We start from the raw sequence: 26,471 nt of genomic DNA, 5'->3' as shown, positions 1-26,471 counted from the left end.
TGCATCTTTTGTTTTTTTTTTTTTTGCAAAAAAAACTTTACCAAAATTATAAGTGAACCTCAAGGAACATATTAATATAAAAAAGGCACGTCATGACCCCTTTAAATGAATATTCTTGGTTTAATATAAGTTAAGCTCAGACAACAGCAGCTGTGGCATAATGTTGACTACCACAAAAAATTATTTCGACTTGTCCCTCCTTTTCATTAAAAAAAGCAGAAATCTTGTGTTACGTAGAGGCACAGACAATGGAAGAGAATGGGGCCAATATGTAAACATTATATACACACTGTTCCATAAGTATAGGCATAAGACATAAGCAATATGCATGTTAACATTAATGTAATAAAATCATGTACTAACCTTTTCAGTGTAAAGTTATATTAAAATGTTTAACTTCTGTAAACACTAAAATGACGTAAAAATATGATCTAAACAACTTTACAACTCAAATAATACACTACTTTTAATAGAAGAATTAATGTAAGTGCTTTTATAAAAATAAAAGCTTTACATTTCTGCCTTTAAACACTCCAAAAATGGGCACCAATCACTTCCATTATAAGTGGAAGTATAACTGTAACCTGTTTTTTTATTTGTTTTTTAAAGAAAAGGAGGGACGAGTCAAAATAGATTTTTGTGGCAATCAACATTTTTTTAAAAGTTACCATGATAACATTATGTAGCATAGATCATTTTAGAATGGTCTATGCAGCTATATAATTTTCAGCCATTATTGCAAATGAAAAACCCAATTATTTAATGTCAATTGTGTTTTTGTAAAGAAAACTTTTTCACTACAAAGATTGCACTTAAGACTGTATATTGTCATGTTGTTCTTAAATGCATCTATCTTGAAATGCAAGCAGTAACAATTTTTGGGCTCCTGAGATATGTGATGGTAGGTTTTATACATCATCATTTAGGGATGCCCCTTCTACAGCAGACATTACTCAGAATCGGATGAAGAGAGTGTTCGTCGGGTAACTACAAAACCATTTATAGAGTTCCCTGTGTCTAATCATGATAGAGTCACCCATCATTTTAATGATTGCTAATAAGTTTCCTTCTCACAGAAGATTGATTTATAATGGTGCCATCTTTGTAATCCATCTCACATTTTCCATCTCACGCTTCATCTAAACTTTAACCCAGTGGTTCTTAACTAGTAAATTTTTGTTTACTTTTGTATGATAAACCATTTTGGTACTATGTTGGGTCACCACTAAAATCTGGGTCCTGGAGCAAAACCAGTTGAGAACCGCTGATCTAACCTGATCATCTCATCTTTCTTTCATCCTCTCACCAGTGCCAGTTAATGTTGGCAAACACTCTCTTCCTGTACTCTAAACAGTCCTGTAACCCATGTGCAGGGTTCCCACAGTCATGGAAAACCTGGAAATATCAGGGAATTTTAAAATCGTGATTTCCAGGCCTAGCAAAATCATTAACATTTCTATAAAGGGAATCAGTTTTTCTAGTTATGCTCAGTTTCATTGGCTAGAAATGGCTGTTTGTGCATGCAGTCTGATTTAAAAAAAATAAATAAATAAAAACTCAAAATCATGGAAGTTCAGTGGTCAAACTGTACGGGAGACCTGCATATGATTTTCTGCATTCCTTTCTCCACAGTTAGGATAGTCTTTTTAGTGCAGTAAAGTTCTACAAGTACTTATATTGTTTATTTTTGTTTTCTGAAGTACAGATTAGTCTCATCTTAGTTCTGTTCTCTCTTCATATGTGATGTTACTGGGAACATTTTACATGAAAATAAAAATAGTTGCATCTAAAAAATAAATAATATCAAATGAGACACATTGTTCATGTAAAATTCACAGATCACCTTAGCACCTTTAAACTATGTTGCTGTGATCTAGCATTTCTGTGCACTCATACACAGTTCCCATGTAATGCACAATAAACCAGTGTCAGATATTAACTTTTTATTACAGGACAACATTTGCCCCCTGAAATTAATTTTTATATTGGCATTTTTATTTTATTTTTTTATTTTTATTTTTTACCTTTTTAGAGCTGATTGTAGTTTTTTCATAAAATGTATTCATATTAGCTCCACATTCAAAAACACTCGCTTTGAGACAGTGAATACAGATATCTGAAAGCTACCAGTCAGTAAATTGTCTGCAGAGGCACTAAACCCATCACTCCTTTCTGTGAACAGCACCTGAAATGCATGCAGTATTTGTCTTTTTCACATTAGGACATGGGACAAATGAAATAGTGAATGTTGCTATTTTTTGCCTCATATATTACTCTTAATTTATAAAATGCATTTTTATTGTACCTCTCAGCTGACAGAAGACAAACTGAGTTTCTACCATTCCTCTCGCTCACATATACACAGACCCTCCTGTGTGGAAGTGGAGATGGAGAGACTGAACTCTATGGTCCTTGATCGAAAAATTGGTAAATCCATCCTAGGCAAGGTAAGAAACCTGAGCCACATCCAGAATCACACAGAATCTGTGGCAGCAGAACCTTCCATAGAATTGAATCACCCATCATTCAAGATACTTCTACACATCCCCACCCCTTGTGTTTTATTATTAAATGAATAATTCAAATTCTATAAAAATATACTCACCCTTATGTCATCCCCATATGACAGTTAAAAACTAGATTAAAAAGTTTGTGGACAAACTTGAAAAAGCCTGGTCTGAAAGTTAATGATAGATAGATAGATAGATAGATAGATAGAGAGAGAGAGAAGGGAGGGTGAGACAGAAAGAAATACAGATTGATAGAGACAGAAAGAAATATAAATTAGATAGAGCAGCTATGAGACCGAAAGAAAGAGACAGAAAGACTGCTAGCATGTTTTAACACTTTGTTAGGTGTTGCTAGCATGTTTTAGCACTTAGCTAGGCATTGCTAACATGTTTCTAACATATATTAGCACTTAGCTAGGCATTGCTAGCATGTTTAAGCATGTTGCTAGCATGTTGCTACCATGTTTTATTACTTAGCTTGGCATTGCTAGCATGTTTGAGCACTTAGCTAGGTGGTGTTAGCATGTCGCTAGGTATTTCTAGCATGTAGCTTGGTGTTGCTAGTTTGTTTTGCTAGTATATCTATCCAGATTTTGTACATGTAGATTGAAAGCTTTGGCAGTAAGTCTAGTCAGAAAAAAAATACATCCCTACTTTTATGATACTTTTGGTGCTTTTTTTAAGCTTTGAAGTGAGTCACTGTCAACTGCCATTGTATTGAATAGACAGATCAGGATATTCATTAATGTTTTTCCTTTTGTATTCTGCATAAGAAAAATAGTTTGGTACAGGTTTGAAACAACATGATGTGAGCAAACTTTGACAGTATTTTGGCTAATTTCATTACGCTTTCATCTACCAATGAATGAAAGGTTCTCTCAGCTCTGTGTAACACATTTTAACATGTTTAAATCTATTCTGAATAATTCATTAAATTTTCCCCCAAAATCAGTAAATTAAATGTAAAAGAACACTCCAGATTCCATCTGGGCCTGGCCTTGTCTTTATTAACCAGTTTATTAACACAATATTTATTTGCATTTTCATTGACATACTTTATTTGTGGCTTAAGGTTCATTTAGCAATGGTCTGGTACCATGAGGGCGAGCGGTTCTGTGAGAAGGACGCACCGTGGGACCAGGACTCTGCTATGTATCATCTGGAAAGAGCTGCTATGTGTGGGGAGCTGGAGGCTATTGTTGCTCTCGGTCAATGTTATCTTCAGCTGCAACATCACATTCTACCTGAGATCGAATTAGAGGTGCTTCTTTTTCCTCTGTAGAAATCTGTACGGGCAATAAAGGAACAGTTCCACCAAAATTTTAATTCTGTCATTATTAACTCAGTTATTTGTTTCTGTGGAACATGAAAGGATAATTTTTGAAGAGTCTTTATGTTGCTCTTTTCCATATAAGTACAGTTCATTGTGACCACTGCTGTCATCTTCATAAAAAGCAGTCTATATGACTATATGTCTATATGCACAATATTCCACGATTTCTGCGGTCATATGATAGCTTTGTGTGAGGAACAGAACGAAAGTCGTGAAACACTGTTAATCTTTCAGGGTTATCCTACCCTGATTTTTCTCCATCTGTCATACCTGTGTTGTTTTATCACAGGCGTCAGAGGAGAACAGAAGGAAGGGCCTCTGCTTTCTGCTGCAGGCTGCTGAGGCAGGAGACAGACCCAGTATGATTCTAGTGGCACGAGCATTTGACACAGGTCTTAACCTCCCCACTCATAGGTGAGAAATGTTTTAATCTTTTTTTCAATGTGTATGGATCAAGATGTCTTAGGAACTAATGAACATTGAACTAACCCTAAATCAAAAAGAAATAAGACATTATTTTTAACTTAAAGAAAATTAAGCCTATTTTAAGGACCATTAAAGGAATAGTTCACTCAAAAAGAAAATTATATAATAATTTACTTACCCTTATGCCATCCCAGATGTGTATGACTTACTTTCTTCTGCAGAACACAAATGAAGATTTTTAGAAGAATATCTCCGCTCTGTATGTCCTAACAATGCAAGTGAATGGTGACCAAAAATCACATAAAGGCCACATAAAAGTATTCCATAAGACTCCAGTGGTTAAATCCAGATCTTCAGAAGCGAAGTGATAGACGCTTCTGAAGACAAGGGCTCGTATTCACAAAGATTTGTATCTTTCTACTAGGAGTTCCCCAAAGAGTTCCTAGTTAAGAGTTTTTGCTTAAAACCTATTCACTAAACTGCTAAGAGCAAGCTTTACTAAGGAAATCTTAATGTAAGAGTAAGGCGTTGTTGACCTCGTTACTATGGATGGCGTCTCGTTTTATGAGCGTGCTCTTTTAAATCAGACAAAGTAATTGGTAGAGGGGAAGCACAATTTGTCAGCAAATTCCTCAGACAGATAGATAGGTAGATATGTTGGGCCTCATGTATTCAGATAGAAGACAAAGGCAGGCCTAACACAGTCGTAAAACCTAACTCAGGCCCACTTACCAAGTCATAAATTTTACTGATAAAAATCATGCCAAAATCAAACAAAGGGAGTCCAAAACAGACTACAAATCCCATGAAACCTTGCTCACTAAAGGATCGAACTCTCAACTCCTATTGGATGAGGCACACAACAGAACGTCCCTCAACCATGACATCATCAGGAGTAGAAATACCTCTGAAATGCTTCCGGGATTTGCTTCCAGCAACTTTGTTTGCCGTGTGTAGACACAGCTCATCGCTGCTCTCAGGTGCAGCCTCGTGGCACAAGGAAGTAACGTCCGACTTGAAACTGTGGCCATACAATCTCCATCTCGCTGGACGAGTTGAGATTACTCTGTGTTCCACTGAACACTCTAACGGATCCGAAGGAGACCGCCGAGCAATCCGCATCTTCATCCGTTTGCCTGCAGAAGTGAAGAGAGAAAAGATTTCTCTTCCATCTTCAATCAAGTCGACGTCGCTGATTTCTCCGCCAGCCCGCCGAGAATTAGCAGCCGTACCGCCCGCCGACAGAGCGAGGAAACGGCCTCCCGTCATCACCCGAGCCTCAAGCAACCGGGTCGGAGTTAAAGGACGGATGAACACACATTCTACGTCCTCGTACGATTCAAGTAAGAGGTTTACGTCTGGGCAGAGATAGAATATTATAGTGTGTTATTCTTGTGTATCAAGGTTATTGCTTGTACAGTTTACGGACCGCCGTGTCCGCTCATTATTAATACTCAGGGTATTAATTATCACGAATGAGATTTGCTGTATTGTAGTCCAACCACATTGGACTGTTGTGCATTTCCGCCATCGCGGGTGAGACCGGCAAACTGAGTTTATCCATTAAAGAATGAAAGACCGCTGGACGGTTTACAAGCCGTCCACCGCATCTCTGAGTGATAAACTAACAGCTGCTTTCTCTCCCACGATCGCGAACCCGGCTTTGGGGCCGTCACTGTATTCTCTCTCTCTCTCGTACTAACCACACACACACACAGACGCGACCCCTCACAAACATTCTCGCACACATTTTTGGCTAGTAGATAGCTTCGTGATAAAGCTCAGCTTTGTCTCTAAGCTACCATTGACTGGTTTCTCTCCGCCCACATTCGCGGCCATATTCTCTGGCCGGAAGTCTCGCGTGACATACTCTCCACGAGAGTCACGTCCGCCATTTTGTGCGCATCCCTCCTTACACACACACACACACACTCACACACACACACACCCTCATGTGTTATAGGATTATTTTGGTTTCCATATCTAATCATATCACTGTTTAGTTTGTAGTTGTAAGTCGGAAGTTTATTGACTGCATTGTATTAATTATTAATTGATATTACTGCATAAATAAACTTTGTTATATTACAAAGAGAAGTGTTTTGGTTTGTTTTGCATACCCCTGTGTCATGCTGACGGGATGTCAGTGCTCTGATTCAAGCCTTCATTCATTGTTTTTTTTTCCGAAAATCGATATTCTTCGGATGTCGATTTTCCTAAGAAAACAATCTAATATTGAGACTGTTATACTGTCTGGTTATTAGTCCCTGATTCCAGGGTGGTGCCCCGTCAATATAAATCCTTATTAATATTCTATTGATTTTTGATAATTGATAATTATCTTTGATGATTGTTGAATTTGAGTGATCAATAAGCTAGTGTTAATTGTAATTAATGTTTCATCAATGTTAATGATTGGTGATTATCTTTGATAATTGTTGATTTAAAGGATTAAAAAAAGCTAACATTGATTCTCATCAATGTTCTATTGATTTTAATAATTAATAATTATCTTTGATCATTATTAATTATTGCTAATAACCAAACCCGCTCCTAAACGTAGCTCACTACATTTACTGGATCCCCATATGAGGTTTTAATGAGTTAGATTCAATTAATTAATTTAAATATTAATTAATAACTAAAGAAATAATTATCAATTATTTCTGATAGTAACACTGATCTAAACAACCAATAAAGCCCTACAGATAGATAGATAGATAGATAGATAGATAGGGGTGTAACAGTTCAAATTTCTCACGGTCCGGTTTGCATCATGGTTTTAGGGTCACGGTTTCGGTACGGTTCAGTATTTGTTATGTTCAGGGGAATAAATATATATATATATATATATATATACTGTCAAATCCAAAGTAAAAATATTCTATTTGGTAACAGACACTTCAAGAGATTTGCCCTTATTACAAATCACCATGGTTTTACTACAGTAACCATAGTTTAAACATTGTATTTGTAGTAAAATCATAGTAACCACAAAATTAACATGGTTACTGTCATGGTTACAATACTATAGTAAAATCAAGGTTACTATATGGAAACTACAGTATTACTGTTGTAAAACAATGATTAATTGTATGAAAACTATGATTTCTGCCAAGAAAACAATGGTGACAACATTCATTGTTACTTCAGTCATGGCTACTACAATATTACTATAGTAAAACCATGGTAAATATTCGTTAGGGTCCTTATCTAAAAAAAAAACACTTTCTCTAATTACTAACTCAACATTTTAACGTAATACCTGCATCATTATGCTACATACATCAACATAAAGTGCATTTTAAACTCAACGTATATTCAGTGTTCAGAATCTGTACATCACTATCGAAGAAATAAACTTCTAATTAAAATGAATACGAAAATGGATGTCGTAACGTGACTCGTGTATTTTAATCATATGCGGAAATCCCACATCTGCATCAACGGAGTAAGGGCAACATAACTTAGTTCGGCTTTGAACACCTCAAGCGCTTTAGTTCTTGTTTCATGTCTGTCCGAACTAGCACCGAGTGCCTGTTTAAAGATGGAAGGGAGTGTGTCTGTGTGCAGTTTCGGGCTCACCTGCGGCTCTGTGCGTTCCGTGCACTATATATCCTCGGGTGATGTCAGCATAAATAGCTATTCAAATATCGATGTATTACCACGTCGAGCAATGTCTGCAGACAGTGCCTGTTTTGTATGAGTTTTTTGACCATCACTGTTGTAATTGCCTGCATAAAGAAAAAGTTCCCAGACAGGAGACTTAAATGATGCAGGGGCTTCTTTCTTGCGGCTTGTTTTCTTCGCTTGCCATTTTGCCAACTAACGCGTGCAGAACTGTGATGTCATCAAATGATTTAACATACTAACAGTTAATAAGACAGCTTCTCTCTGTAGATAGTTGACCCACGTGAAACACAGGCTGAGTGTGTCCATCTACAGAACCATACAGGTTCATTAGCAGATGTTACAACTGCGCATGTCTATTTGGCACTTTTTTTTACTGAGAACCATTACACCCCTAATAGATGGATGGATGGATGGATGGATGACAGAAATTCCTAATTCATCCGTGCTACACAGATTCATTTTGCCTGTGGCCAGGGAGCGCAGTTTTAAAACTTTTATCTCCAGTGTAATTGGGATGTTTCGGTTCGTGCGAGAGGTAACTGCACCAGGCAAAACCATTTTTTAATGGGTCAATGTCAATATTATAATATGTATAATATTATAATGTTATATTATTAAAATACATCAACTCAATTGCAATTCAGGCAATACCTTTTTAAAAGGTCAATGTCATAAAAATATCCTAATATATTGTTTTTAATGAGGATTGACGGCAGCAGCCATGCATTGGATTGTTTGTGATTGACTCTTGGGGATTTAGAAGTCCTCAGGATGACTTCTAAGTTGTCGTGGGTTTAGAAGCTACTTTAAGTGTTAAAATGCTTAATGAATTACTCTTAGATTAAAATTTTACGAGTCCTAAAATAAAGAGTGACATGCCCCTAATTTTTTTAATTAGTTAAATTAAGGAGTTGCTCCTTAATTTCCACGTTAGGAGCTACTTTTAGCCTTTAGATTTTTTGTGAATACGTGCCCTGGATGTAACCATTGGAGTCTTATGAATGTGGCCTTTATGTGATTTTTGGAGCTTCAAAGGTCTGGTCACCATTCACTTGCATTGAATGGACCTACAGAGCTTCTAAAAATCATTGTTTGTGTTCTGCAGAAGAAAGAAAGTCATACACATCTGGGATGGCATGAGGGTGAGTAAATGATGAGAGAATTTTCATTTTTGGGTGAATTGTCCCTTTAAGATTTTTTTTAATTGTGACTATTGTAATTGTATTCCCCCAATTTTCATTAAAGTAACCCAAAAAAAAGTAATTTCCATAACTGCAATGTGATCAAAATACTATTTGCAAATCATGGTAGTATTAATTGTACTGCCTTTAATTTGTCGATTGAAATAAAATTGACAGTATCTTTATCTCTCTATTAAAATTGTATGATATTTATTGTGACTATATACGTATATACATTTTAAATCTCAGGACTATAGACTGGAAACAGGCCGTGCACTGGTACGACTGTGTGCTGAAGATGACGAACTGTGACGAGGGGGGAGAGTTTGACAGTATCCAGGATGAGCCACGTTACCTTCTGCTGGCACGAATGGCGGAAATGTACCATGAGGGAGGTTTCAGTCTGGATGGAGACCCCCAAATAGCAGGTGACATTCATGACATTCTCAGTCTTCATTCATGAACATCCTGTAACATTGCTTCTCAACTGGATTTGCTTAAAATTTTACATTGGACATCAAGTGTTGACCAAACACAGTGCATTGAAATGTGTTAATAGTATCATGAACTGCATAGACCCAATAATATGCTAAATTATTAACATGACATTGGCTGAACAGGACAGTTGTCAAAATTCTAAATGTCTCTTGCTTTCAGTGGTTTCAAATTTTCTGCAGACAATTCACAACACAAAACACATTGTGGTCGGCACAAACCATGTTTATCCTCACTGCAGGTGAATTCATATTTAACATAGTCCGGGCCATTTATTTCTAATTCTATGATTAAATTTTTATGGTTTTTGAGGGTGAAGGAATGTCACACAACCTGTCCAATGTTCAGTGGCGATTTTAGGGGGTGGCCTGTGGTGGCCTGGGCCACCCCTGAAATCTCATTGGCCACCCCAGAACTGATTGGTAGTTCATCATGTTCATCAACACAAGAACGAAGAACCAATAGAAACACCTGTCAATCAAAGATGACATCTCAGGTCATTTGTTGATTTAGAGCCACACTGACCCAGGGTCAGTTTTATATTTCTGACCATTATAGTAGTGGTGGGACTGAAGCTGTGTGAGCTGATCTTTGATCAGTGGGGGGAGGGGCAGGCCGCGGGTGACCTGGCAGGTGCCGCAGATCTGGAGTATAATGGTCAGTCAGAAGCACGAAGCTGATACGAGCTAGCGTCTACCTCCAACTTCCAATGAGTTGACGACGTCGATTTGTGGTCAAAAAGAAAGCTGTTATTTGAGAGGTATGTTCATCTAATCTAACATTTAATTTATCCCGAATTTCCATGTGAATGTGAAAAAAAATTTTCATTATTACAGTAGCTAGGTTTAAGAGTAAGCTAGACCCTACACCACATTCAGCATGTTATCTTTATATTGACATGAAATATGAAATGCCATGTTTTCTGATTTAATGACGGAGGTGTGTAAAGCGTTTTACAGATGTATATGTTCAATAGCTAAAGTTATATATATCGCTAACCTGTGTGTGAAATGGAAGGGTTTGTGCTGTGACTACTTTAAATGAGTTATTTATGAGCTCTTTATGTGTATTATTGGTCAGTCAGACCAATAAAATCTTCAAAGTTTTTATACCTTATTTGACATTTTAAATATGCAGAGCCAGGGTAAATTGAACTTAAATGCCGCAAAGGATTTGACTAACTATTTTATTTGGTAATATTCAAAGTAATTGAAGCTATCAGAACATGTGGAAAATAAACCTGAGTAGACACTGTAAATAGAGTTTTGTTTTTTACTGTATTCAGAGCTCAATCTGCAATTTTGGGGTTTCCAGACAGACACCTATAAGCCCTCGTAGCCAATTTCACACTGATTTGTACCCAACTTAACAATATTTCTGCTGGACAGTGCAGTTATAGCTAATAAATGAATGAATAATTGATTGAATGATTGATTGAATTGCACCTCAATCAGTTATCACCTGTACTTGTATCTTTTTATGATTATACACTATACCTGATGTTATACGCAGATTAATTCTCTACAATGAGAATAGCTCTTAAAAATGTGCAACTGACTTTTCCTAAACAATTACTGAGTTAAAAATGGATGTTATGTTAAAATAACCAGAGATTCCCAGAAACTGTAATAGGTTGAAATAGAACAGGAATAGAAAACTGTCAAATGTCAAAACAACAGTCTGATATTGAATACAAACAATTCAGTGAATGCTAACATGAGTTTAAGAATTCATTTATTCTACATGTGTAGATGTTGAAGCAAAGCAATGCGATATTTACACATTTTGATCATGTGCCATTCAGAAAGTTTCTCCCGGTATCGCCACCCCACACTAGGTCTGTGCCCCATCTTGGCCACCCCAGTAAAAATGTCCTGGATACGCCACTGCCAATGTTGGCATCTGCCCAATTTGGCCAGCTTCTACCAAGTGACAGATTAATTTATGGGTCATTGACAAATAAGGTTGTCGAAGATTATTAAAATTAGAAATCTTTTAAAAATCTATTTTAAAACAAAACATAATCTTTGTTCTTTTTTCATAAATAAAAAAAATATATAAAAAAAATGGATGTTTTTTTTTCTCAAAAAAGTTGGTTTAATGTGGTGTAACTAGTAAAAGGTATAAAATACTTTCCTTGCACATGCAATACAGTGAGTGTACACAACTTGATCATTAATATGTTTTTACAAATCATGAATTTTTGAGTCTTGAATATCAAAACGTTTTCTTAAGGGTTACTCCATTTGATCTGAACAAAATGTGCCTTTTCATACGAATGTCAAAATCTTAAAAAACTTTATAACCTTGACACATAGTCATGAGGGTCTAAATGGATTCTTTCTGATTCTTTCTTCCTGTTTTTCCGAACAAGCTTTTGTACGGTAACAATGGATTCTGATACCTATATTAATACAGAGGTCTGACAAATCTTCCTCCGACAATAATAATAATAAGGTTTTTTTATGGCAAGTGTTCCGGACTGCGATGAAAACTGACTGACCAATGAGATAAGAGATTTTTTCAGTCGATGCAGCTGCTCAATCCAGCATGTTGGTGGCGCTAATCAGCCCGACCGATATGGGATTTCTGAGACCGATACCGATTTTAGAGGGGTAAAATTCACAGATTACCGATATGGTGGCCGATATAGTTCATTTTTGAGCTGGAATGAAAACAGACCTTTTCTATGTGGATTGTGCACTGATTTTGCACCGATATGACTATGCAAAGGTACTCAGAAGGCTGCTTTCTTAAACAAATATTTTTATCAAAGAATATTTGACATTATTATTATACATTGTCAACCAATTCTAGAAATGGACACTGAGAAAATAAAGAATAAATAAAAATACAATAAATAGCTAAATAAACATCAGTATGTTCAGTATCAGTCAGTTGCTGACCATTTAAATAAAGAATAAATTAAAATTATAGCTAAATAAAAATCAGTACTGTATGTTTAGTATCAGTCAGTGGCTGACCATTTAAATAAAGAATAAATTCAAATAAAATAAATAGCTAAATAAACATCAGTGGTACTGTTTAGTATCAGTCAAATGCTGACTATTTTAATACTGCCAGTCAATTAGGGGCAGGTTGTAAAACAAGAAGCATTTACACCTGCCAAGTCAAGAGATAAGCAGCGGTATTGCATCGTATTCTGCTGTACAAGTTCAGGGGAAACTTTCAACGGTGGAAAACCAGACTTTTAAATATTACATTTTGTAAATGCAACGACTGGAATTGTTCGGTTGTAGGGGGTACCAAACTAAGAATCCTGAACAAAACAGTTTGGTGAATACATGTTTATACATTAGCTTCCACTCAGGTGACAAGCTATGAAAGAAGCTACATGGTTAGCTAGTTAGCTATAAACTCGTTGTCATGGAGAGTAAAAGACGGACTTTATTTACTTTCCAGCAATGCCTCTCACTAACTTAACAACTCTCCACACCGCTTAACCAGCACTAAAAATGGAGTCGGAGCATGCTCTGCTGGACAAACTACATTATTGCACTATTCTAAATCACCCCAAGCATTGTTTTTTGCATTATATGTTCTGAAAAAAAAGTTTCATAACGGAAAACATATATGCCGATACCGATATATCAGTGAAAGGCTAATATCGGCTAACCAATAAAACGGTCGGGCACCAGCACTAATCAGCTGGCAAACACCGGCATTTGACGTGCAGCTGATACACTGAAACACTGAAAATTATATACTTAAAAATAGTTGCAGTTCATGAACCCTTTGTACAGCAAACATAAACCTGTTCTGTTTTTGAAAGTCTGCTTATGAAGTCTTGTCTTAATGTGCATTATTTAACGTGTCTATTATATTCTCATGGCATTGAAAATAGCAGTGAGGTTCCAGCAATTTATTTGGACTAGCTTGTAGTAAAATCCCATAAAAAGATTTGTTACATGCAATGTTTTAGACAAATGAATTGCAGAACCACACTGCTATTTTTATTGCAAGGACAATATTCAAAGTATTGCAATAATTTAAATGGCAGTGAGCCAGTATTTGTTGTGAACAGGCCTTGATGGACAAATATTTTAAAACAAAATTGTTTCACTGCTTATTTAAAAAATTTTTTTATAAAAGATTATTTGAAACTATGCATACCCACATTTTCTTTCAAGAATTTAAATGAATTTTAAAATGTTCATTTGTTTTAATTTTAATTGTTTTCTGCTCCCTTTTAAAAGTTGATAAGTCTATTTATTGTACTATACTACACCTAACTATGCACAATTATGTGGTTGGTAGCATGTTATTATTTGTATTTAGCATTATTTGGTTGAAACGGCATCTTTAAATGATAAGTGATGTTTTGTAGGTGATCTTTTCACTGAGGCAGCTGATGCAGCTACGGAGGCTATGAAGGGTAGACTGGCCAGTCAGTACTACATGAAAGCAGAGGAAGCATGGGCCATGATGGAAGATTGAAAACTGATTGAAACGTCTGTTTACATGCTCTTTTTGCCTTATGTTTTCCTTGGGTCACTTTGACTTAAGAGAAATATTGTTGTTATGGGATACTGCTTTTCTAATGAATGTGATAAGAGCTTAGAAAAGTTGATTCTGGATCAGTGCTATACTGAGGTGCTAAATACTACAAATAATCTCCTAGTTAATAAAGAATAATCATAAAGCTGGTGCAGTTTGTTCAGGTTGCTTTATGAAAATTTGGGATATGTTCATTACCTGTCAAAAATTTCAGACTCATGTTTCTAAAAAGCCAACTGGATGTTGTGGCTTTTAAAAAGCAGCATCACTGATGATTGAACATATTTCTATAAAATGCATTTGCTTTTGCTGATGCTTTGAGTTTTAAAAATGTGTTTTGCTGTGTTAGGCCTGTTTCACATCACGTGCAAATACCAAGATGTTATTGAATTACTTATGTGAATAGCTTCAATTAATGGTAAGAAACATTTATAAGTGCTGTCAGCGAAGTGTAATTGCGATGGTCAAGTCATTTTTATTTGTATAGCGCCTTTCACAACACACATCGTTTCAAAGCAGCTTTACAGAAGATCAGGCATTAACAGAAGATAAAACTGTAATATCTATAATGTCTTAGAGTCATCATTGTGTAGTTTGATAAAATATGATTGTGAATTGTTTAAAAATAAGTAATGAAATAATAATTGTATTTATAACCCCAGTGAGCAAGCCGAAGGCGACTGTGGCAAGGAACACAAAACTCCATAAGATGTTGGTTAATGGAGAAAAATAACCTTGGGAGAAACCAGACTCACTGTGGTGCCAGTTCCCCTCTGGCTAACATTATGAATATAATGCCAATATAACTTATGTATAGTGCAAGTCATGGTTTAAAATTATTAAACTAAGTAAGTGTTAAGGGTGAGTGTTTAAAACGAAGATTTTGTATGAACTGTAAGATTAATGACTAATGTATTTGAAGTCCATCCTGGATTAACTGCAGAAGTTCACATAGATGCAATTGTCCTTGTAAGTTGGCTGATGAAGAGTTTTGTTGGCAATTAATTGATAGTCTATGTATTCCATGTCAAGAGTGTAGTCCATCATTAGACCGAGGTGATGCAGGCAGAGATCTGTTAAGTGCACCACAGTTCAACCTGGCCGGTAATTTCGGTGAGGTCTATCCTAAGTCCAAGGTTCAGGCTATGGCATATGAAGTATCCCATGTCTTATGGTTGGAGCTGGCATCAGTTCATCCTCTGAAGTCCATCGTAATAGACTGAAGTGATGTTTGGCTGGCACCAGCTGCTATTAGTCATCATCACACAGCGACACGTAACAGTGGAGTCCAAACCAAGCAGGAATGGAGCTGGTTCCGGCCGGTTCTGGTGACCTCAGAATAGGAGTCCCGAGGTTGAGACAGGGAAACAAATAAAATAATATTAGCATAGATGCCATTCAATTTATTGCAGTTATAGATCATGATCACTGTTTCTGGTTCCGGCAGACCTAACTAAAGCAGCCTAATTGTGGGTTGAAGGATAAATTAGGTGTATGCCTGGCTAAATAGATGAGTCTTTAGTCTAGCCTTTAACTGAGTGAGTGTGTCTGCATCTCGAACAGTGTTAGGGAGACTAATCCATAGTTTAGGAGCCAAATATGAAAAGGATCTACCTCCTTTTGTGGATTTTGATATTTTAGGAACTATTAACAGGCCAGAATTTTGCGATCGTAATGAACGTGATGGAATATAGCGTGGTAGAAGGTCACTTAAGTACTGTAGAGCTAGATCATTCAAAGCTTTATACGTAGTTAACAGAATTTTAAAATTAATATGAAAATGGGGCTAATATCATATTTCTTGGTTCTCATCAGCACTCTGGCTGCTGCATTTTGAACCAATTGAAGTTTATTTATTGATCTTGCTGGACATCCTCCCAGTAATGCATTACAATAATCTAATCTTGAGGTCATGAACACATGAATTAGTTTTTCGGCATCAGCAACAGAGAGCATGTGTCGTAATTTAGCTATATTTCTTAGGTGGAAGAATGCTGTTCTACAAACATTGGTCATTTGATTTTCAAAGGACAGATTGGTATCAAATATAACACCTAAGTTCTTCGCTGTTGAAGATGATGTAACAGTACATCCAACGAGAGTCAAATTATATTTTAGCGGCTTATTTTTTTTTTTTTTTGGTCCAATAATTAGTACCTCTGTTTTGTCGAAATTGAGTAGAAGGAAATTTCTGGCCATCCAATCTTTTATTTTGTTGATACACTCTGCTAATTTGGAGAATTGTGAAATCTCATCAGGTTTTGAAGACATATAAAGTTGGGTATCGTCAGCATAACAGTGGAGACTTATTCCACGATTCCTGATAATATCTCCCAGGGGAAGCATATACAAGGAGAAATGCAGAGGCCCTAAAACTGATCCCTGTGGCACTCCATACTGTTGTTTGGTTTGACAATTCCTCATTTACATAGACAAAGTGGATAAATAGGACCTAAATCATGCTAATGCAACTCCACAAATGCCAACATAATTCTCCAGCCTATTCAAGAGAATGTTGTGATCTATCGTGTCAAATGCAGCACTAAGATCTAAAAGCACTAGAAGTGAAATGCAGCCACGATCAGATGATAAGAGCAAGTCATTTATAACTCTGATAAGTGCAGTCTCTGTACTGTGATGAGGCCTAAATCCTGACTGAAATTGTTCATATGTACCATTTCTCTGTAGAAATGAACATATATGGGAGGATATTTCCTTTTCTAGTATTTTCGACATAAATGGGAGATTTGAAATCGGTCTATAGTTAGACAGTTCTCCAGGATCAAGTTGTGGCTTTTTAATAAGCACTTTGATAACTGCCATTTTAAAGTTTCTTGGGACATGTCCTAAGGATAGCGAGGAGTTAATAATATTAACATCCTGGTTACTTTCGTAACCTCCGTTCCCTGATGGAGGGAATGAGACGATGTGTCGATGTAGTGACACTAGGGGTCACTCTTTGGAGCCCCAAACACCTCTGCTTTTTGAAAAAAGGCGCACCTGGCCATCACGTAACCTCCCCCAACACTATGATTATAGAACTGAATTGCGTAGCCGAGTCGGACGGTCCGGGTCAGCCATCGCGACAGGTTGGAAAGCGCGAGCCACGTGTCCAAACTCTGGGCCAGGGGGACCAAGGGGACAATCACGTCGGACGTACCGGTGGGTGGGGTCTTGCAGCGGGGCAGAGCCCGAGGCGCCACATCGAGGGGGCTCGAACCCCGTGGCCGTGCTGAGTCCAGAGACATTGAAGCACTTACCTGGCTCCTGATGCCCACCATAAGATTGGTCGAGGAGGGGGGAGGAGGAATATCGTCCCCGCAGTCCATCGGAACCAACCCGGTGTGGGCATGTTTGTGCCACAGCTGGGCACGCAGGGGTGGAGGGTCTGCCGCTGGAGCGCCAATCCTGCCAAAATGGGATGGTGGACGGCCGTGCGCACCTGACATGTAACCCAGGGAACAAGAAAACCACTCTTTTGTTGAAGTTTTGGGTACCGCAGCCTCTTGGGCGTGCAGCGAAAAATAAAACAAAAGATTCTCTTCCCAGCACTCCACCGGGGGATGGAGTGGTCTGTCTACCAGCTCCATAGAAGCGGGTCTCCTCGTTCCTGGGTCGCCCGTCTCAGGGGCACTTCGAAGCCTTCCTTGGGTTCTTGGCGGCTGGCCGTGAGATGGGTGACATCTGCTTCCTGCGGTGGGCTCCACGCTGAGGCCGGGCTGTGGCGGAGACAGGATGTGTTGAATAGCCTCCGTCTGCTGCTTCACCACCGAGAACTGCTGGGCAAAGTCCTTGACGGTGTTGCCGAACAGGCCAACCTGGGAAATGGGGGCGTCAAAGAACCGTGCCTTGTCGGCCTCTCTCATCTTGACCAGGTTGAGCCAAAGGTGGTGCTTCTGGACCACCAGGGTGGACATCACCTGCCTGAGAGACCTTCGTCGCCCGGAGAGCGAGGTCGGTCGCCAAGCACATTTCCTGCATCAATCCCGGGTCAGAACTACCCTCGTGCAGCTCTTTTAGCACCTCGACTTGGTGTACCTGCAAGAGAGCCATGGCGTGCAGGGCAGAGGCTGCTTGTCCAGCGGCACCGTAGACCTTAGCCATCAGAGATGACATAAACCTACAGGCCCTGGATGGGAGCATATCACCTTATCCACCTGGGGAATCACTGAATACCCCTTGGCCGCCCCACCGTCGAGGGTAGTGAGAGCGGGGGAGCTGAAAATCTTGTCAGCTTCTCATGCACTTTCGGGAAGAAAGGGACTGGGGCGGGGCGCGGCCATGAGCGGCGCTCTGGGCCCAGGAACCAATCATCGAGCCGCGAGGGTTCAAGGAGTGTTCCACTCTAGCCCGACGCTCACGGCTGCCCGGGAAAGCATGTCTGTCATCTCTGCGTCGGCCTGAGACTGGGCAACCATACCCGAAGGAGGAAGCCCAGCCGAAGCCTCCACGTCAGAATGGCCGAGCCCGCTCTCCGATGTTGCGCTCGATAACTCATCGTCTTCCCGGACCCCGAATAAGAGGTTGAACTCGCCCTGAGACGAGCCAGTGGTCTCATCCGAGAGCCCGACCAGGGCAAGCGAGCGTGCTGAGGAATGGGAGGTCCGTGGGGGGTTACCCGGCGGAGGTGCTCCCATTGAAGTCCCCAAATCGCCCCCAGTGCTAGCCGACGTGGCCTCATACCCGTAGGTAGAAGGACCGAGGCGGGGAGCTGCTGGGGTGGCTTGCTTTCTTACGAAGGCAAGCCACGACCGCAATGTTGCCATGGTCATGTTCTCGTAATGAGGACAAGACCCATCCATGAATGATGTCTCCACGTGGGCAGCGCCCAGACATGTAAGGCAGCGATCGTGGCCATCAGAAGCGGAGAGATAACGACCGCAACCAGGAATAACACACAAACGGAAAGGCATCTTTAAAAAGATGTTCCGTATGTGCCACTCTTTTAGGATAGAAAATATACTCTTTTTTTAGAATATACTCTTTGTTTGCTCTGCCGAAGTGCCCAGGGGTGTTCTCTGCACTCCACGGGTGCAGAGGGGGAGAAGCCGCTGAAATGTGCCGTAAAATCCAGCAGTTTGAGGTGAATTGAATTCAGTGCACTGAATGCAATCGCTCAGCTCCGAAGAGAAAATTTGAATGAGTGGTTGCATGCCAGCTCCTTTTATACCCATATGTCTGGGGGAGTGGCATGCAAATTCCACTAGCCAATTCCCATTGGCCTTTTTTCAAAAAGCAGAGGTGTTTAGGGCTCCGAAGTGTGACCCCTAGTGTCACTACATCGACACAACGTCGAGTGAGTGACAGATAGGGAAAGTGCTGTAAAGAAAGCATCACCTAAACGCTGTGATGCTTGTGAAGACTCCATCACCTGCCAAGAGGTCACCAAATACTAAATCTAAAACACCAAAACATCGAAAGTCACCTTTTGGTGCAACCAAATTACCCTCGCCATCCTCCACCCCTGCTACACCCAAGACACCTGCATCTGTTAGGAGGGCATCAACCTCAATGATCGAGGCTGCGTGTGATGGATCTGTAACTGAAACACCTAGAGTGCAAGGGCGGTTATCAGTCTCTCGTGTTAGCACTCCATCACCTGTCCAGAATCAGGAGGAAAAGAGTGAAGTGGAGCCAACCATCATAGACAATGTCTCTGGGGAGTGCATAACGCCAAAGATCCCATTACGGAGGAAGAGCATGAGATCTTCTGTGCGAAAAACCCCCAAGAGTGAGATTAAAAGTGCACTTGTTGTCATGCGTTCAAGACGCAGTGGAGCATCACTGGCTAATCTGAAAGGTAAACTAGTTAAAAGTTTTATTTGTTATAGAGTTATGTATTTTTTCTACGATGGCGTTTCAGTGCCATGTAAAAAAGAAATGTTTTGAAGATTTTGAGAATAAAGTACAAATTATGAGATTGAAGTCATACAATTTTGAGAATAAATTGTGAGGAAAGTAACATCAAAATGGAGCATCTGCATCTTGAGTATTTAAAAGAAGTCATTGCCATTCCTTTGGGTGCAAACATGCCTCCTTTACATGGAAATTAGGCTCATTGTAGATTGTGCTTCATTCACAAAAATTGTCTGGCGCAATTTAGATTGCGCTATTACCGCAAATAAAAGTAGCAGTAATTCATCAAACACTAATCGAATGATGGAGAAGAGCGTTATAGCTTGGCATATATCCTGATGCGCTGTGTAGTCAAGCACAATTTTTCGGCATGTTTAAGAGATGATTTGGGTATCTGGATCACAGTGGACATTGTACAGGCCAGGCAGGGTGTGTCAAATATGGTGGTCTGCATCCTCCTCCTCTGTATAGCCGCATTTGCACTGTTGGCTGAACTGCATAATTCCTTTAGTGAATGGGGCGCTAAACCAGCGCAGAGAGCGTTTATAGGGCGCAGTTCATTCTTAGTGAATCCCCCCAATATAGAAATCCTTGGTCTTTTGGCACATCAGCACAGAGTTATTAGTATCGTAGTTATTATTAGTATCCGGACACTGCAGCGGATATGTATGAAATTGAATTTATTCAGGAGAAGGCTACAAGTGCACAGTGCCTAGAACTGTAACCAGATGATCTGTTCATATTTACATAGGTCTATAGTTCAGTTATGATATCTGTCATTTTAATCCTGTTCTTTGTGTATCTGTTCAGGTCCCAGCCAAAGAAACAAAACTTTAGGCTACACGAGCGCACATTCATGTTACATGCATTTCTTGCATCATTTTCATTAATCTCTATGAAGTTGAGAACTAATACATTTGAAACCCTGCCTTACTAAAGCCATCATTATTTTTGTAATTAAAGCTGCACTATGCAAGATTTTTGGTTAAAATTTTTACAAATTGCCATTATTGATTGAATACATAAACAATCAGTGTTCAAAACAATGTCCTTACCATACCCCGATTCACCAATGTAAGCCTATAAAAATTATTTGTATTTTGAGCTGTCGGGTTCAATTTGGCACGAAATCGCTGGTTTATGATGTTCAACCCTGCGTCATTTTGATGTAATTTTAACTGTGCAGCCCTGAAGGATCGTGAAATTAGTCTACTGATGCGCTCTTTATGAAATTTAATTGGCAAATGAAAGCACATTAAAATCACTGCGATATTCACGATATTGGTCAATTTTGCATTGTCAGCAAAATTATCTCGATTATATCATTAATATTCTATACAGGTGCATCTCAATAAATTAGAATGTCGTGGAAAAGTTCATTTATTTCAGTAATTCAACTCAAATTGTGAAACTCGTGTATTAAATAAATTCAGTGCACACAGACTGATGTAGTTTAAGTCTTTGGTTCTTTTAATTGTGATGATTTTGGCTCACATTTAACAAAAACCCACCAAATCTCAAAAAATTAGAATATGGTGACATGCCAATCAGCTAATCAACTCAAAACACCTGCAAAGGTTTCCTGAGCCTTCAAAATGGTCTCTCAGTTTGGTTCACTAGGCTACACAATCATGGGCAAGACTGCTGATCTGACAGTTGTCCAGAAGACAATCATTGACACCCTTCACAAGGAGGGTAAGCCACAAACATTCATTGCCAAAGAAGCTGGCTGTTCACAGAGTGCTGTATCCAAGCATGTTAACAGAAAGTTGAGTGGAAGGAAAAAGTGTGGAAGAAAAAGATGCACAACCAACCGAGAGAACCGCAGCCTTATGATTGTCAAGCAAAATCGATTCAAGAATTTGGGTGAACTTCACAAGGAATGGACTGAGGCTGGGGTCAAGGCATCAAGAGCCACCACACACAGACATGTCAAGGAATTTGGCTACAGTTGTCGTATACCTCTTGTTAAGCCACTCCTGAACCACAGACAACGTCAGAGGCATCTTACCTGGGCTAAGGAGAAGAAGAACTGGACTGTTGCCCAGTGTTCCGAAGTCCTCTTTTCAGATGAGAGCAAGTTTTGTATTTCATTTGGAAACCAAGGTCCTAGAGTCTGGAGGAAGGGTGGAGAAGCTCATAGCCCAAGTTGCTTGAAGTCCAGTGTTAAGTTTCCACAGTCTGTGATGATTTGGGGTGCAATGTCATCTGCTGGTGTTGGTCCATTGTGTTTTTTGAAAACCAAAGTCACTGCACCCGTTTACCAAGAAATTTTGGAGCACTTCATGCTTCCTTCTACTGACCAGCATTTTAAAGATGCTGATTTCATTTTCCAGCAGGATTTGTCACCTGCCCACACTGCCAAAAGCACCAAAAGTTGGTTAAATGACCATGGTGTTGGTGTGCTTGACTGGCCAGCAAACTCACCAGACCTGAACCCCATAGAGAATCTATGGGGTATTGTCAAGAGGAAAATGAGAAACAAGAGACCAAAAAATGCAGATGAGCTGAAGGCCACTGTCAAAGAAACCTGGGCTTCCATACCACCTCAGCAGTGCCACAAACTGATCACCTCCATGCCACGCCGAATTGAGGCAGTAATTAAAGCAAAAGGAGCCCCTACCAAGTATTGAGTACATATACAGTAAATGAACATACTTTCCAGAAGGCCAACAATTCACTAAAAATGTTTTTTTTATTGGTCTTATGATGTATTCTAATTTTTTGAGTTAGTGAATTGGTGGGTTTTTGTTAAATGTGAGCCAAAATCATCACAATTAAAAGAACCAAAGACTTAAACTACTTCAGTCTGTGTGTATTGAATTTATTTAATACACGAGTTTCACAATTTGAGTTGAATTACTGAAATAAATGAACTTTTCCACGACATTCTAATTTATTGAGATGCACCTGTATATTGCCCAGCCCCAGTGTTGGCCGATCGCGATGTATCTACATTGTCTGGTTAAGTTACTGTATAGCATGTTTAATATGTATGACTTCTGAAATTGACTTCTTGTAATTGTTATATTGCATATTCAGCTCAAAGTCTTTTTTAGTGATATTTCAAAGTTTTACAAAATGTAACGAATGACAAATACAATTAGATGAGCATATTACGTCCCCACCCATTCTCCCTGCTCCAACAGAGCCCCATCCCCATTAAACTATTACTGTACCGTTATTTATCAAACACAATGACTGTAGGAATTACTTATATATGCATATATATACACACATACATACATATACACACACCATATACAAATATAAACACAAACATATACAATGTGACAGAGATTACAAATAGGATTCAGAAAAAAAGAATAAATAAATAAATAAATAAATGTACCTACATGTAACATGGGGTCAGCAGTACTAGACTGTACTCTCAGCAACATCCATTTTTTCTAAATACGTCAGAAATGGTTGCCACATAATATAAAATTTTTGAACACATCCTCCTGTTGAATAGCGAATTTTCTCCATTATCAAATGATGTGCAAGATCTCCAATCCATAACTTGAAGGTTGGGGAGAGTTTTTCTTTCCATTTAAGGAGTATAAGTCGCCTAGCTAGAAGAGACGCAAAAGCTATCATATTTTTTGCTTGGCGATTAAAATATGTATCTTGTGGGACAACTCCAAATATTGCAGAAGGCTCTATAGGTGTCTGTATAACATCTGAAAAAACTTGAAATATTGATTGCCAGAGATTATTTAATTTTGGACAAGACCAAAATGTATGCGAAAGTGTGGCTGGTGCTTGCCTGCATCGGTCACATAAGATCAACACTAGGTGTTAATTTGGCAAGTTTAGTTTTAGACCAGTGAAGATGATGTAAAACCTTGAATTGGATAACTGTATGTTGTAAACAAACTGAAGAGGAATGTACCCTATTTAAAGCTTCCCTCCAAGTTCCATCCGAAAACTGCATCCCCAGCTCCTCCTCCCACTGATTCCTTAACCGGGTCAAGGGTTCCAAATTATGGGAATTTAATAGGGAGTAAACTGCCCCAATAGACATCTTGCAACAAGGATTAAGCATCAAAACAGAGTCTAGAAGAGAGCTGGGTGGCTGAAATGGGAAATGAGTGCAGTGTGCTGATATAAAGCTTCAGAGTTGTACGAATCTGAAAAAGTGAGAGTGGGGGATATTAAACTTTAACATTAGCTGGTCAAAAGATAAGAAAGTATTATCCATAAATAGATCTCCTATTGTGCTGATCCCTCCTATTGTGCTGATGGTGTAAATAAGTGATTTCTCACTATAGGAGCACAGACAGAAAGGTCCTTAAGCAAAAAAAAAAAAAAGGAAAAAAAAACGTCTGAATTGTGTCCAGATCTTAAAGAAATGCTTAACAACCGGGTTTGAGGTATACATAGATATAGGCTCAGGCAGAGGGAGTTTTGAACAGAGTAAGGCATGTAAGGAAGTGGGGTCACAGGATAAGTTTTCTAATTGTAACCATTTGGGAGTGAGGTCATAGTATGGAGACTCCTTCCAGTATAACAAGGTCCTTAAATTAGCAGCCCAGTAATAAGATTGGAAATTAGGCAGAGATAATCCTCCATGTTGATGGTGCCGTTGTAACATCCCTTTACGTATACGAGGGTTTTTCTTATTCCAGATAAATCCAGCTATTAATTTGTCTATGGACATAAAAATAATTTTGATAGTGAAGTGCAATTTTTAATAAAGCCTGTCTGATCATCCGATACAACTGAGGGTAAGACAGCTTCTAAACGGCGGGCTAACATTTCAGAGAGAATCTTACTATCCACATTTAGGAGTGAAATAGGGTGATAGGAGCTACACTCTAGAGGATTTTTATCTTTTTTTAGGGATAAGTGATATGACCGCCTGTCACATAGTCAGAGGAAGAGAGCCATTAATAAATTATTCTTCATAGACAGACAGCAAAATAGGGGCAAGTTGCTTAGTAAATTTCTTAAAGAATTCACTTGGGAACGCATCAGGTCCCAGAGATTTTCCATTTTGCATTAAGTTGACTGCATCTATAAGCTCCTCCGTAGAAAAGGGTTCTTCTAGACTAACTGCAGTTTCTTTGTTAATTGTGGGAATATCTAATTTCCCAAAAAAGAATGTCAAACAAAGAATCATTTCCCAGGGATTCTGTAGTATACAACTTTGAGTAGAATTTGTAGAAACAATAATTAATTTCTGAATGATCTATGTGCTTAGTGCCTATATCGTCATTTATCTCAGCTATAATTCGATCAGCATTCTTTTGACGGAGTTGGTGAGCGAGAATTTTCCCAGCTTTTTCACCAAATTCATACGTCCTACTCTGTGTTTTAGGTTTTCAGTGTGTTTGGTTGATAGGAGGTTGAACTCGGTTTGAAGAACTAGTCGTTGTTTAAATAAATCATTAGATGGGGCAGTGGCAATTGTTGTTTCTAGCCATAAAATATCGTTCATTAATTGTTCGAGCCTTGCATTGTGACACTTCCTGAGTCTTGCACTATACAATATAATTTGTCCCCTAAGATATGCCTTATTTGATTCCCACACTATTGAGGGGGGCATATCTGGGGTCTGGTTATGTTCGAGAAAGGAAGTAATTTCAGTTGAAATAAAACTAACAAACGTTTCATCAGAGAGTAATAGCGAATTAAGACGCCAAGGACGATAGTTGGCGTGAGAGGTTGGTATACGTAGAGTCATCAATAATGGGGCTTGATCTGAAATAACTATTGCCTGATACGCACTCTTGCTCATCAGTGGAAAAAGCTTCTTATCTAAAATCTATGCACGAGTATGTCCCATGAACAGGAGAGAAAACAGTATAACTTCTAGATATAGGATTCCGGAAATGCCACGCATCTTATATCCCATTTGTATTAAGAAATGCCTGGATTGCAAGAGCTGATTTGGATGAGAGAACGGTTTTAGGTGAGCTGCGGTCTAGGATCGGTGATAGTACACAGTTCATATCCCCACCATGAATAAGACAATGTGTGTTCATATCTGGGAGCTGGGCAAAAAGGTTTGTGAAAAATGAACTTTCATCCCAGTGTGGTGCATAAACATTAGCCAGGATAATTGGTGTGTTGTATAGCCTACCTATTACAATTATGTAACGCCCTGATGAGTCCGTTTCTACCTTTGACATAACAAATGGGATATTCTTATTGATAAGGATTGCCGCCCCTCTGGACTTAGAGTGAAAATTGGAATGGTATACCTGGCCTACCCATCCTCCCCTGATTCGGAAATGATCAAAAGTTCGCAGATGTGTTTCCTGAAGAAATACTATCCCTACATTAAGTGTTTTCAGATGCGAAAGAACCTTCTTACATTTAACAGGGTGATTTAGTTACTTAACATTCCAGCTCACAAAGGTTACATCGCAGCTGATTGAACCGCTCGAAGAGCTTAAGTTAGCCATGGTCTTGTTTTAAGGGGGAAAAAATAACTAAAGGCGTGTTGAGATTTAACAATTTTGAGTTTGCTATAGCACTGACAAAACCCCTTAGTGAAAACAATTTAAAAAA

The 26,471-nt window shown here is 38.8% G+C and overlaps 1 protein-coding gene and 1 pseudogene across 4 annotated transcripts in view; both read left to right on the top strand.

The window, feature by feature from the left end:
* The window catches only part of LOC127422914 (eukaryotic elongation factor 2 kinase-like), a 73,936-nt gene extending 59,150 nt beyond the window's left edge, over window positions 1-14,786 (top strand). For 3 of the 4 annotated variants that reach the window (XM_051666762.1, XM_051666765.1, XM_051666761.1), the window contains 6 exons: window positions 927-983; window positions 2,313-2,447; window positions 3,583-3,771; window positions 4,133-4,257; window positions 9,333-9,511; window positions 13,927-14,786. In XM_051666762.1, the coding sequence (XP_051522722.1) occupies window positions 927-983; window positions 2,313-2,447; window positions 3,583-3,771; window positions 4,133-4,257; window positions 9,333-9,511; window positions 13,927-14,036 (795 nt within the window). In that variant the 3' untranslated portion in view covers window positions 14,037-14,786. The remainder of the gene's footprint in view (window positions 1-926; window positions 984-2,312; window positions 2,448-3,582; window positions 3,772-4,132; window positions 4,258-9,332; window positions 9,512-13,926) is intronic. The other variant, XM_051666764.1, reaches the window with a different exon arrangement.
* LOC127422860 (proliferation marker protein Ki-67-like) overlaps window positions 14,121-26,471 on the top strand; it is a 53,018-nt pseudogene continuing 40,667 nt past the window's right edge.

This window comes from Myxocyprinus asiaticus, chromosome 32 (assembly GCF_019703515.2).
Source record: "Myxocyprinus asiaticus isolate MX2 ecotype Aquarium Trade chromosome 32, UBuf_Myxa_2, whole genome shotgun sequence".
In the NCBI taxonomy this organism is placed as follows: Eukaryota; Metazoa; Chordata; class Actinopteri; order Cypriniformes; family Catostomidae; genus Myxocyprinus; species Myxocyprinus asiaticus.
This window is presented reverse-complemented; position numbering and strand designations above follow the sequence as displayed.